Genomic DNA, 14339 nt, shown 5'->3' on the forward strand with positions numbered 1-14339 from the left:
CAGTAAGCAAGAGGTGGCAGCGTGCGAGGACGCCGACAATTAGCGTGCGCACACCACCTACTTAGTCTATTTTAGTTCGAAATAACCCATCAAACTTCTGTGAAGGAAGCTGTCTAGAGTTAGTTTTTGGCTCCTTCTGGTCAGCGTGACTCACCTGTCTGTTGCGTTCATCCATAATCCGTGTGATCTGAATCTTTTTCCTCCCCATTGTCCCCGTCTTTTCGTCTCTCTCTTTCACCAATGAACTTTATTCTTTTGTCCCTCTGTTTTTGCTTGCGATTTCTTCAAACCAGGCTTTCTTCTCTTGACTTCCTCCGCTCACTTCAAAGATTCCAGTAGCTGTACCTGTGAAAGGCAGAGAGAGAGAAAGGCATTAAGTCAGATGAAAAATGGCAAAACCGCAACGTTAAAAAACAGGGAAAGGCAGAGTCTGAGCCACATGGGACAGCAAATAAAGACAAAAGAATCCGTAGACGTTTCGAGGCAGCGCTGTTTTCTGCCATCAATATCATGCAAATCAGATTCTCGCGCTTCGGCTGCGACTATGAGGGTAGACAGCACTGTCATGCTCTCTCTACAGTCACAGAGAATTTGACAGTGTTTTGGAAGTGCCACTAACTTAACAGCTCTAATCATTTGCAGTGTAACGTTTACTGTCGCCTGAACGACAAACAGCGGCGCTTTCCTAAACAACAGCGGTGTAACATCGCATAGAATTGTCACTAGCATGCTGAACGAACACACTTGTATTTCCCTTTTAGCTGAAATTTTGTGTGAACGCAACAAAACTGTGGCTGAGCAACGGTGCCCCGAACGACGAGGCTTTACTATCCACGTATCATAAGATCTGAAGAAGATCCTGAATGGAAACCTGGGCCATCCTGATTTAGCCCTCGTCAAACCCGCTCTGGAATACGATCCCGCTGTCACGTCACAGCTTCTCTCCGTCTCTCAGGGAAAAAGGTGCGCGGGGCCTTTATCAGGCCCTCCTGCTGAGCCTTTTGAAAGGCTGCCCTCACCCGAGAAGCTAACCCAGGCTTTCTATAAAGTGCTCACAGCTCAGATCCACACAGTGCGAGAGCTCGCGATCACAGAACACACATGTGCGCGCACCAGTGTTTGTGTGCATGTGCGCACCTCTTTGGTGCCGTAAAGTAGGCCAACCCGATTCATCTCTGGGAGGAGCGGCAGAAGTGTTGTTGTGTTTTATTCTGACAGTAGAGGTGATAACGTCCCTCGTTATGCAAATGAGCGTCCCATTATTTAAGCTTTCTGTAATGCAGTAAAGCTGTCAGTGGTGTCACGTTAAAAGCCCTCCATTGCTTTCTCTTTATTCTCTGGCTCTTTTTCTTCTTTCTGAACCAGATTTCACCTGCCAGAGCAAGCAAGGAACATTGATGTAGATACACCTAAAGGATACGCTGCGCTTCTCACGTCTCTCTCCGCGCTGCCATGCTTCTCTCATTTATTAATAATCAAGTGTTTATGGGTGGAGTAGGGGTTTGAAAGTGTTCGAGAGTCTTTTCCATGTCATATGAGTTAAACCGCAAGCAAACTCTAATTTCATTGGCTGAGATCCATCTTCATTTCATAGGATGCTGCTAATCTACGAAATTCCACACATAATTGTTGGATTCCTTTGGTGTTGTTGAAATAAAGTTGTTAAATACATAGTTTCTTCGCTATAAATACAACCTTGTGCTGATGCTGATATAATGTATTTTCCATTGTCTCTAATAATAACTGTGAATAAGATTACACTCTATTAGCATACAAACAAGAGCGCTCTGTACTTCACTAAGAGTTGTTAGCTGGACTGTTAGCGAGCACGTCTTAATGTGTATGTGGCGAAATCCGAAGCGGCTCGATGATTGTTTAGAGGACCACTGTAAAAGACATAAAACAAGGAGCAAAACAACTCGACTACAAGCTAGTGATAATGACTGGACGCCCGTGTAAATATTTACCTACTGTGCAGCCAGCAGAACCTGGCGTCACCGAGTGCGGTTTCGCTGCTCGCATTTGAAAGCCGATTAAGTAGTTAACTCAATCAAAACAGGGTCTTTGGCTGCGAATCCAAGAGGAGCTTCCTCATTGATAACGACAGGTCCGTAATGCCCGAGACAACCACGCCACAGTCTCAACATGGACCTGCTGTGCCTTACGTCATTTTAAACATTCTTTAATGGGCTTCACCTGGACACTGATTCCTGTTTACAGTGGCACCAACAATTATTAAAGTATGAACTTTATAGCATAAGAGTTGACAAAATATCAAACATGATGATTGACCTTGATAGAACTTCACTTTTTAAAACCATTCATTCATTCTTTCATTTCTATTTTTTAAGTTTTTTTTGTTGTTGTTGCAATAACCTCACATACAGCTTTGGACACATTCAAACAAACAAACAAATAAACAATGCAGTATTGTTATTTTATTTGTACCTAAAAGTAAACATCTCAAAAAGAGAAAATAAAAAGTAATGCAATAAAAAGTACAATAGATAAAATAAAATCAAAAAATATATATACATCCAGATTAATAAACATAAATAAACAATTTTAAACTATTTAAATACATTTGTATTTATTTATTTATTGTTATTTATTTCTGACAATATATTTATATGTGACGAGGTTTTGATATTTTATCTAATGCCTGCTACAGACTGTGCGATTTCAGCAATCCTATAAGATCATTACTAGTATAGAAGTAATGGCTAGGCTAATAGGCTAGTAGGTTAGTATAGAAGAACGCAGGTTAGCACAGAAGAATAAAACGTAATACGCATTTGCTAGTGGTAAACAAATAGAGCAAGATTTATCGCACTTTGGCAATTGTGGTTTTTATGTGCGCTGGAAAAAAAGGAGGAAGCGAAAGAGGAAAATATGGAGTGGCGGTCATGGCTATGGGAAAAGAAGCCAACTTGGCATGCCGATTTTGCAAACGGAGCTTGAGGTAAGTAGTTTTAAGTTTTAGTGCCATGTTTCATGACACTGTCAGAAAATTATCGCAGGCTATCTTTGGTCGCAAGACCGCGACAACGGCCGTCTTTGAATCTCTCTTACTGTATGACGTAGGACCATCGTTAGGAGCCACGACCACAGAAATCACCACCATTGGTTATCTTTCATCTGGGACTGCCCAAAATCGCACAATGTGTTCCGGGCATAAAGCATGAAGTTCTCTCTCTCTTTCTCTACATCATCCCCTCCTTCACATGTACACATGCTCACACTCATCTGCTTTCAGATTACCACAGATGAGCACAATCCAATTTACACCAGTAAAGCCGAACTACAGTGCAGACAAGCTGTGGTTGATCAGCAGCCAGTGGCGCTTTACATGTAAATAAGGTTCGACTTTCATCCAATATCTGATCAAATATGTCTGATGCACAAGTGTGGCTGAATCCTGCCGAAAGCACAGGAACAAATGTCAAATATGTGTGTGAGGTTTTAAAGCTTATATGTGCAATTATACCAGAGAGAGAAAGAGTGAGGCGGAGAGGGACTACTAACAGGCTTTCTCTGCCATGCTAAGCCAATTCACTAATCCACAGCCAAACCATATGGGAAGGGTGAGAGAGAGGGAGGGAGAGAGATAGTCAAGGGCTAGAAAGATCCCTCCCCCCAAAAGAAGCCCAGGACAGGTTTGGCATAGTGTGACAGGCAGAAGAAAGCCTGGAAGAGGGGTCATCACCAAGGGCTGAAGGGTCATGGAGGGATGCTACAGGACAGAGAGGGAGAGATAAGACAAGTTAACCCACAACCTTTCTCAGCTGATATATTGGACTCAAAGCAAGATCACAAAGAGCAAACATGAGCGAAGGGAGAAAACCAAAGGAAAAGCAGAAATATGTGAGCAAGTCTCTCTTGAGGAAAGGGAGGAGAGGCTGCCGTCCACCCTCCCATCTGTTAACCATGCCCCTCTTTCTCTGCCACAGAGCACAAGGGTGGTGGGGGAACAAGGAGAAATCGTGGGGGAAAAGGAGAGAGGTGGGGGTGCCGGGACTGGGATGTAATGAGGTGCTGTGTGTTTTTCTCTCTTTCTCTCCTTCTCTCTCTCCTTTTAAGAAATGGAACTGTGAGGGCAATGAGTACGTTCATAAACAGGCACAATTCTGGGTCGGCTCGGTCCCTAGTGTTCCACCGTAAGAAAAAAAAAAGCATATATATTTTGCACGCGATTGTATTGTCAAAGTCTTAATAAAGTGAATATGACTACTTCTCTGTGCTCAGCGATATAATTTTGTTAGGGGAAAAAGAAACAAAGCAATTTTTTATTTCTCTAAGGGGTCTCGTGTTGAGAATGAAAAATGATTAAGATGCAAATACCATGAATTAAATTTGTAAAAAACAAAAACACAAAAAAAAGTACAGAGATTGTATGTGATAATGAAACACTTGTTTTGATGAGATATACAACTCTGGCAGGTTTCGCTTTTATTGAGATCTGGCGCAATCTGTAAGGTACAGGGGGGTTACAGAGCAGCGCTGCTTGACTCTCACCACATTAAAGTCATCTGTATGTTATTATTACAATCAGACAGGAGCTGATCTTTTGAGAAATCGACCTCAGCACTATGTTGCCACCCTTTGTAAACTCTCTCGCTTCCACTTTCCCCATTTTTCTTTTCTTTTCTTCACAGCACATCTGCAAGACATTTGGTACTAGTGTGCATTTGAAAAAAGGGCAGTATCCTCTATCCTCGTGGGGAAATGTGGTCGCGAAGATTAAAAATAACATATTATGGGCAAAAAGTAAACCTTTTAGGAGGTGCATGATACATTAAATAAACCCTCACTCTTTTCAAATAAACTGCCGTTTCCTTGAAGAGGTCAACAATTTTTAATATGTGTCTTATGAATAATTTGAATACAATGGCACACTTTTGAACCTTCTTGGATGTGACACTTTTTACCACATCTTAATCTTAAGAAATGTTCATGCTGTAATCATTGAAACTAAAATAATATTTATTTACTCCCATGTTTTTTTTTTCTTTTACACACATATTTTTATGTGTACATATTTAGGTGCGGCTGTTTGGTTTGCACTTAAAACGGGGCAGGGAGCCCTTAGCGAGAGAGTTAACAGCCTATTGTCTGTATAAAGTCATTATGGCCAGTGCTTCTTAAGTGTGGCAGAGTCTGCCTGAGGGACGAAGCTGATGAGTGCCCATAAATCTTGGCAGTGGAAAAGACACAGGATGGTTGACCTGAACCTGAGATCAGGATCAGTGTGGGAGGAACCCTGGCAGTACAGATCTTAATGAGTGCTGGTAAATCCACATACACAGTAAAAAGTGTGTACAACATTTTTACTGCATGTGGATTTTAAAATTGAATTAAAGTGGATAGGAATAAAAGGGACAGACTTTTCTGAGCTACAACGATACATAATATTTAGGTATATTTTCATTTTACAAGGCTGACTTTGGGCAAATTGACAGAAATGTGGTACCACTAAAAATCTTACACATATTGTATCACAAATTGTTTTCTGACCAAATATAGAGATCAAAGGCAGCTACATAATTTCTAGTTTGTTGCAAGTTTTTGTTAAGAAACAAATATAAAAGAAATATTTATGTAATAAAAAAATATTTTTTGATGAAAAAAGTAAAGAAAACATTTAAAGTAATTGTAAAACTGTGTGACAATTATTCCAATATAGATGTATATATGTAAAAATACAAAATAAAAGTGTAACAATTAATTCTGTGGATCAGCAGGAAAAAAATCAGATGTTAAACTCTTTTACTATGATGCAATTCAGATAGCATATTGCTTAACAAGTTTACAGTTCGGTACTAATATTTGGACATTTAATGCAGAAAAGTAGTTACGCAACACATCTGATTTGGATTCCCCCTAATTTCCACTGACTGTATTTGGAATGCAATGAAAACAAATTAAAAGCTACTGTAAGACACACAATCTCATTATTGTTAGGGCGCATGAGTGTCTATCTGGGCTCCTCCATGGTCATCTACACCCCCACTGTATGACTGGATAGTGACAGGAAACCTACATGCACACACACAGAATGGTGGAAGGATATGACATCAGCAGCCACAGACAATCAAAGGTGTAAAGGTGCTTCCTTTCCTAAACTGTTCCAGCGTACACAAAATGGGAACCAAAACTCCTGCGCTTCCTTCTCCAGGCCAGAAAAGAAGAAAAAAGAAGAGAAGAATAGAGAGAAAAAGGGCTGAGGGCTTGAGCCACAGCTGACTGTAAACAAACCGCCTCTACTGATGCAACTCCAGACAAAACAAAAAAAACAGTTTGTAGTTTGTACTTTTTAAGCACTTAGTGATGGCCAAAAATGTAATGACAAAGCTTAACAAACATACTTGCAGCGGATATGGTCGAAAAAAATCACTGCATCCACATTATTAGATTTCATCACACAAAACAACCTCATTCTGTGATGGTAAAACTGATTTCACAGCCATTCTTATTTTGCAAGTCAACCATGCAAGTCATTTGTTTCTTCATAAACTCATTTCAACCCAAAGGAAAATAAGAGCAGAGATGAAGAGAGACATTTTCAAAATGTGAGATTTTATTAGCAAAAGTGTAAAATTATAGATGAACTGCTTTTCTGTTTTTGCAGTGATTAGTGAATAGCTCTTTTCAGGTGCTTTGCTAGATTAGGGCATTGGGTGGAGGGATTTATTTATGTGATACAGGGCACTCTTTCAGGACTCTGCTGCAATACCTTCCTTCTGTCTCTACAGGAATCAACAGCTAATTACTTAAATAGTTCTACATGTACCTTAAAATAACACGCCGGCCCCTGTGACTTCCCCTCTCTTTGTCAAAACAGCTAAAATTCTTGGCATAGAATCATGTAAGACATAAATATGACATGCTCATGTCAGGTTTGTAGGTTTACACTGCATGCAGCATTATATGGTTTGAATCCAGATTTAAATCACCACCACCATTTTCTACTACTTAAAGTCATATGTTGAGCTCTCTACAGTTTATCGTTTCCCAGTAACATGTAAATCTTTTCGATCTCAAAAACAAACGCTGTGTCCGAAATCGAATACATCCATACTATCCACCTTTTTCCTGACCGTGAAAGTCTCGTCCGACTCATAGTGAAATTATGCTTTATATTTTCGGTCTCGAGTGTTTCTAGTCAAATTAGCGCATTTTCCGAGCTGATAATGTGACGTTAAACCTGTTAACATGGTTGTAAAAAAGCACTTGGCTCCATAGTGCCATCACTTTACAGTGTCGCAATGGCCATCTTTTGTCAGCTCACCCGTCAAAGTCATTCAGACAAACAGATTGGCGCATTATATTATATGAACATTCTTTTCAGATGTGCTGGTGCTCAAAATGCGTACCTTCCAGGAATTTTGTGTGTTAACTCTGCGCTCATTTTAAGTTTTAGTAATGTTCGAAAAGTTTCTGTTTAATTAATTCAGTCGCTATTTTTACTCCATTTTAACTATGGGTTCCTATGGAGACCAGAACAGGACAGCATACAAACAAGAAATCATACAAAGTTCATGGCGGCACTCATCATTTGTAAGGTGGATATAGTATACGAAAAACTATCCCATTTTTTTTTTTACTATCACATGAGGCCACGGGAGAGGATTTATGAATTGCAATGAAGCTACGCAACTGACGCTGATAGGTCACATGACAGAAACAACATGACGGATGCAGTGCGTCCGAATTTCATTCATACTACCCACATACTTTTTTAACGATCGCAAAGTTCAAATTCAAATGTGGTACCTACTCAGACAGTATGCGATTTGTTTTCTTTTTAAAGTACAACATTTTTAAGTGCATAAAGAACTTACACACGGCTCTTTAAAAAAAGTTTTTGTCTCGTACTAATTTGACGTATTGCTTTTTTAATACTTTGTAACAAGGAAGTAAGGATATTCGGTGCAAGGTCAGATGAAAAAGTGCCGTAGTGTTGTAGTCTTTCATATGGCGGCACGTGACCAAGCGCAACAGTGGAAAACAAAATGAAAGGGTGTTAACAGCAGTTGCATCCTTCATGAAGTCAGTAAACAGGGAAGTGTGGCCAACTAAAGCCAGAACCAGGGAAGGTGAGAGCTATCTTTCAATTAGCGATTGGTTACTGGCCCAAGAAAAGCATGGCACAACATACTATGTCAACTGTAACTGAAAGGTACGCTGAAACCAGCTGCTCAGATGACAGACACATACTGAGTGAATGGTGTCTGATCACTGTCCTGTTCTGGTCGGCCAGCTGTTAGTAAAGAAATAAGGGGGATATAACAGCCCTGACAGTGGCTCGGTCTTCTCGTGAACAGGGCAATGGCCCTGTGCTGGGCACAAAACAGAGGCTGCGTGGGTTTCTTTGGGTGGTTTCATCGGTCAGTATGCCGAAGGCATTACCTCAAAGAATCTCTCAAACTTCTGGGTGAGTTCTTAGTACTGTGGAACAGAGTTAAAGAAAGAAAGGAGAACTGAAATAATGTTCAACTACGCTAGCATGTCAAAGAAAAAAAAAAAGTGTAAGACTACGTTCACACAGAAGTGTTTGAGATGAACAACCATTTTTACTAACAGGACTTTCAAATTGTTCTGTTCATATCTTACAGAAGTTAAATGATTAATGTCAGTAGAAATGAATAACTAAAGTCAAGCCCCTTTTAATTGTGAATATGTCAGTAACCATATTGACAGTGACTAAAGTAATTGCCAAACATGGTGACTTGTCAACACCATAAAGTTACAAATGATATGACGCAAATGCACAGTTGGTCTCACATTGTATCACACTAGATAAAGCAGTGTCACTCTAGTTGAAAACTGAATTGTGTGTGAACAGGCATATTGATGCTAAAACGGAATGACAACGGTATTCAACAGCTGTGAAGAGATGCATACTTTATCGCATTATAAAACTAGCCCAGACACAGCAACCACTACTCTGTACACTTCTGGAGTCAAAACTTAGGTGTTCATTCTCCGCACTAGAAAATTACTATAATGAGCGGAGAACGACAATGTATTGTAATGTTAGCCATGTTGTTGGGGGCGATAGTTAGGAGGGAAGACAAAGTCATGTGACCTTCCCCCGCAACACCAGAAAGCATGCTCGGATGATCCTCTGATTATTTCATCGCGCATTTTTTTTTCCATCCCCTCTTCTCCCTCTGTACCACGGCATTCTAATCAGACTAATTAAAAGCTTTGTTCATTTGGAAATCTCCGATGACAATTTGTTTCACTCTACCCTACAGCGGTCCTGTGAAAAGAGAATTAAATTTGATCTTCTGACAGCAATTATTAAACGCTCCCTCCTGGCTTCAATTAAGCCCAGAGGCTAACGTGGCTCACCAGGCAAGAGCGAGGGCCAAGATACTTCCTTTGCCACTTTATCATCGCGCTCTCTCTTTCTTTTTTTTTTGATTTTTTTTTTTTTAAATTCATGTACAAAAATCTCACTGCATTGATTTAAAGACTGTTTAAGGGTTTTTTTTTTTTTTTTTTTTTTGGTTCCTTCTTGCAGTGGCCTTACAAGATGCCGGTTGAATGGGGGAGCAAGGGGATAAGGTGGAAAAGGGAAGTTGAGCAACCTCTCTCTGATCAATCGGCAGTGATTGCGAGAAAGTCCTTTTAATGAGTGATGTTTCAGTAATGATGGTGAAACAGTTGGTTACCAGATGCTACTTTCACTTTCACTGTAGTCAAAAACAAGCAAAAAAAAAAAGGTTAAAGGTCAGTCTGATACAGCAATATCATCAAATGTGTAATCTCAAGTATCATTTTCATATGCATAATATAAATGTAGTATTTTGCAATATGTAGCTCTCAGTTTCTCCGTAACAATTCTCACTGCACCGACAGACGCTGATCAAAGGCAACCAACAATTCGTCAGGTTTTGTCAGCGCTGGTTGGCGGCTGTTTTCACCGATTGAATGTTTGTCAGGTCTTGGAATGTCTCAGAAGTGACACTGCAATCTAGTGATTGTCGCCATTGGTCGGTGTCTGTCGGGGCAGTGTGGCTTTTATGGTTGGAAACTCAGCAATGCAAATACATACTTCTGACTGATCTGTGACCTGCTCTTGTAAGCAAATTATATAACTGAGAACCGCAGGGCCACAGTTTCCAACTGACAAAGCAATATTCCCAAATGACTGTTCGCTGTACCTACACTGACCAGAAAAATGAATCAGTTCCTACCGTAACATCACACGTGGCATTTCTGACCCCCCTTGAGGTGACCTGAAGACATCTAAACTGATCACAAAACACATTTAGATCTTTCAGGGAGAACATGATTTGAAGTTGAAACCCATTCAGCAAAGATGTCCTTCAAAATGTTGACCTGACTCTTTTTTTTTTTTTCACCCTCCACATTTCTATCTCACCGGTCCCAAAGCTCTGTGAGGAAACCGAGTAACCCAGATCGGGAGGAAGAGAGCGCGGAAGAGGAGATGAAGATTACGTGAGCCCAGACACTATCTCAAATCTCCTGCTGCAAAACGTTATGCCATTATTCCGCCCTCCCCGTCCTCGGCTTTCCAAAGTGATGTCACAGTTTGGTTTAAGCGCAAGCCGATCCGCTTGATTGTTGGAAGCATTGCTGCGCTGTTGACATTGCGGATCATTAAACTGTAATTGTTGCAGTTAGCGTTTGTCTAAACATGAGTGCCAATATGACTGGGTGACGCCTATCTCTCTTTCCTCCTCTCTAACGGTTTCTTCTCGACTCACTCCTTCTATGGCCTCACGTCTTTTTATGCAGGACTAGGGATGTGGACTAAATCGACTAGTTGGAGTCGGCTTGAATGACTAGTCGGCTTGTTTGATTAGGTTGTTTTCAGGTGCGCCAAATGTTTCTTAGGGAGCCTTTACATAAGATGTGTTGGAAAACAGCTTGACGCACACTGGGGGTTTTAGACAAGTTTTTAAAAGAAGAGTTATTTTTAACTTGACATGTCATTTAAAAAAAAGCAACACTCATGGCGGGAAGCTCAAAAACAGATCGAGATGTGATTCAACGTCATATGATGCCAATCTGAATGCGTATGGCTGTAGCAACGATGCTTTAAAGGAAATTCATTTTAGATAACTGTTTTACTGTGCAAATTGTGTACCATGAAAGTAAAGCACACTGTAAACATGCTAATAAAAGCATAAAAAATGTAAATAAAAAAATAAATATATAAATTTAAATATGTATACTGCTTAAAAAATGTGTGTATATATATATATATATATATATATATATATATATATATATATGTTCACAAATTCACACATATGTGTATTTAAATAACTTGTTTGTTTCATTATTATGAGAAAACATTAAAACATTTAGATACATTTTATGATATATAAATAAATATGAAAAATATATAAATTTATATTAACAATATTTAAAAATATAATAAATATAAAAAAAAAAACATGTCTCAAAATTCGGATCTCTTTGGCTAAGATACCTGCAACCCCCCCCTTTTGGTGTCTTCACAGCTTGTAAAGGGGGAACAGGCAGCCCCGGGCCCAGTCTCTCATTACGGTTTCAGGATGCCGACGCATACCCTCCCACCCCCCGTTTGTAGTGGTGAGGGGAACCACCAGGGGCTGGCACAAGTTACTCCAGTACCGGCTCGGCCTGACCTCATCAAAGCACGCGCTCGTAATTTGTCACAGAAAGCAACCAATTAAGATGCGTTAAGGGATGAGGAAGGGGAGGGGAGGGAGAGAGGGAAGGGTAGACGGGGCAAAAGCAGTGAAAAGATAGCATTTGATTAAAGAGTCAGCGCAGCTGCGGTGAATCAAAACGGTCCGGACTTTCAAAGAAAAACCTCAAACATGAACGGGAGGTTTAGAGCACAGAGCTAGTGTGATCAGATAAAGCGCTGTTGGTTAACCCTTGATGAGGAAGAAAGAACGGACAGAAAAGAGTAAATATACGATTTTCACGACTTTTACTGATAATACGCACACACACATATTTTGAATGGACTAACTTAGCAACAAGCTTCTGGACCCGTCACAGAGGTGACCCTTCAGGCCAAGCTCCTCCCACTTTGTTGTGTCAGCTATTTTTAGTTGACACAAAGATATGTATTTTAGTCGTTATATATATATATATATATATATATATATATAGTGCTAAGTTTCCTTTTAAGTGCAATTATTTAATTTTTTCCATGTTTCCGCCTCACAATGACATTCAAGATGTCCTGCCATGCATCACTGCAATTAATCTCAGTCTCTCCCCTGTGTGCACGAAGAAAATGTTCCACAACTTGTACCTGTTTTTTATTCTCCTATCAAATCCTCCATACAGGAGTATCCATGTGTAGCGTGTGATGTGTGCGCGTGTATTTCACCACTTATTTATTTATTTTTTCAGGCTTTACCTTGTTGTTCAGTAGTGTGTCAGTGTTGCACGCATTTGCATAGCTTCCTTTACTGTGTGTTTCTTGTGTCTTGCAGCTGTGACGGGCCTGTTTTTTTTATATGTGATCAGAAAACAGTGACAGCAAAAGTTTTCCGATACCGCAAGCCGGATTAAACGGCTTCACTTTTCCGCTTCACACTTTTCAGTCATCTCGATGAAGGTAAAAAAAAAAAAAAAATGCTAGTCAAACAAAAAAAAAAAGAAGAAAAATCTCTGCTCAGAGGAAGAATAAAATATTGCGAGATGCATATCGCATGTTGTTTTTTCAGGCATTTATATAAAAAATAATCACTCTTGTAATTGCTGTTATTCTGATGGTAATCGCTCACTCTAGCTAAATAATGACCGCTTCTCGATTTGACTCGATAAGAGCGGAAAAGAAAACAAGTGAAAGCAAGTGCTTACAGCCGGTGTTGTATAAATCAGGTCTGTGTGTGTGTGTGTTTTCCAGAGGCTTATCTACACCATCTTGTTTTTAGGGGGTTTGGGAAAGTGCAGCCTGCAGAAGGTTGCGAAGGGAGCGAAGCTTTTTCTCAAGGCTCCAGCCACTCGGCAGCACAGGGATCGGCCAAGCGATCTCCCTCGGCTCCCGATCCAGCTGCAGCGTTCACATAACCCCAGCTGTCCCCCTCGGCTTATGATAGCACAACTTGTCTCTCCCTCCCTCCTTTGCGCTTGCACCCATGGACTTTTCCACTCCCTTCTGCAATGTTGGGCACACATCAGCCCCCCCAACCCTCCACCCTCCACCCTCCACCGTACGTTGTTTTTCTTATTCAGCATTGTATGTTTTTTTACAGGTTTCTTTTGCCCCCACCCCTGAGAAAAATCCTATGGCTGTTTGACCCTGAGATGGGATGTGAATGCCCACCCCTCCTCCTATCGAGCCTCCCTTTCCTTGCTCTGGCGCCGACATTGGGGACTGTCTTTCTCCTGTCTCCTCTTTCCTCCATCCTCCTATCCTATCCTTGACTCTCCCTGGGTCTGCTCCCAGCTCCGGCGTTAGGCAGACGTTCCAGCTGCGCATTATCCCAAATAAACAACTCATTACACATGTAATTAACTGAGGGGGCTAGCCAAGCATCGGAAGCTAATCCACACCAGCATTCCCAGTCCTTCTCTTTTCCGATTCTGCTGGAGGGGAGCTTGGAGAAAAAAAAGAAAAAGTGGGCTGCGTTGAGGACAAGGAAGAGAGAAAGTGAAAAAGGATTTCGAATCGACTTCCCAACAAAATTAACCTTCTTTTTTTGCCCTCTCTCCGTCATTCTCCACAAATTGTTCTCGGCTCTTCCTTGTTTTCTCGACCATCTCAGAAGTGGGTCATCGACGAGCTGCCTAGCAGAACGCGGAGAAAAAAAGGTCTGCTCTTTCCTTAGCGAAAAACAGTTGTAGGCTTTTTTACGAGTGGCCTGCTTATCCAATTAAACTGTCATAAACACATTAATATAACGGCACATGCCAGTTCAGGGAGAGAGGAAAATAGGCTAACTGCCGCTTTATTAACATGAGGTTTCTTCACCTGCGCACTGAAGCTTGACAAGAGCAGTTCCTCTTTCTCGCGAAAGATGATGATGAATCTAATAAGATTACACCTCCTACGTTAACAGACCTGCAGAGCACAGTGCTTTTAATCTGACCTAGGTAACAATAACCTGTGGATAAAAGCAACCATGTCAATATAATGAAATGATGTCCATTGTGTGTCCTCTACTCTGGTGGGACCAATCCAAAGTTGTTGAAAGAGAAAATTGCAGTAAAAAAAATGGTTGAGTGTAATTGGTTGAGTAGCCTACTATATATTTTAGAGATAATATTTGCGCATTTATAATACAGATGCAAGTAATACGCCTCTTTTCCACTCAGAATATTCTCGTCAAACTAAATTTGTTCTAATCTATCCA

At 40.6% G+C, this 14339-nt stretch overlaps 1 protein-coding gene across 7 annotated transcripts in view; it reads right to left on the reverse strand.

The window, feature by feature from the left end:
- Nucleotides 1-14339, reverse strand: part of mef2cb (myocyte enhancer factor 2cb) — a 79104-nt gene that overhangs the window by 47408 nt on the left and 17357 nt on the right. For all 7 annotated transcript variants that reach the window (XM_084114204.1, XM_084114206.1, XM_084114208.1 and 4 more), the window contains one exon: nucleotides 155-345. In XM_084114204.1, the coding sequence (XP_083970330.1) occupies nucleotides 155-208 (54 nt within the window). In that variant the 5' untranslated portion in view covers nucleotides 209-345. The remainder of the gene's footprint in view (nucleotides 1-154; nucleotides 346-14339) is intronic.

This window comes from Abramis brama (genome assembly GCF_963993115.1).
Source record: "Abramis brama genome assembly, chromosome: 5".
NCBI lineage: Eukaryota > Metazoa > Chordata > Actinopteri > Cypriniformes > Leuciscidae > Abramis > Abramis brama.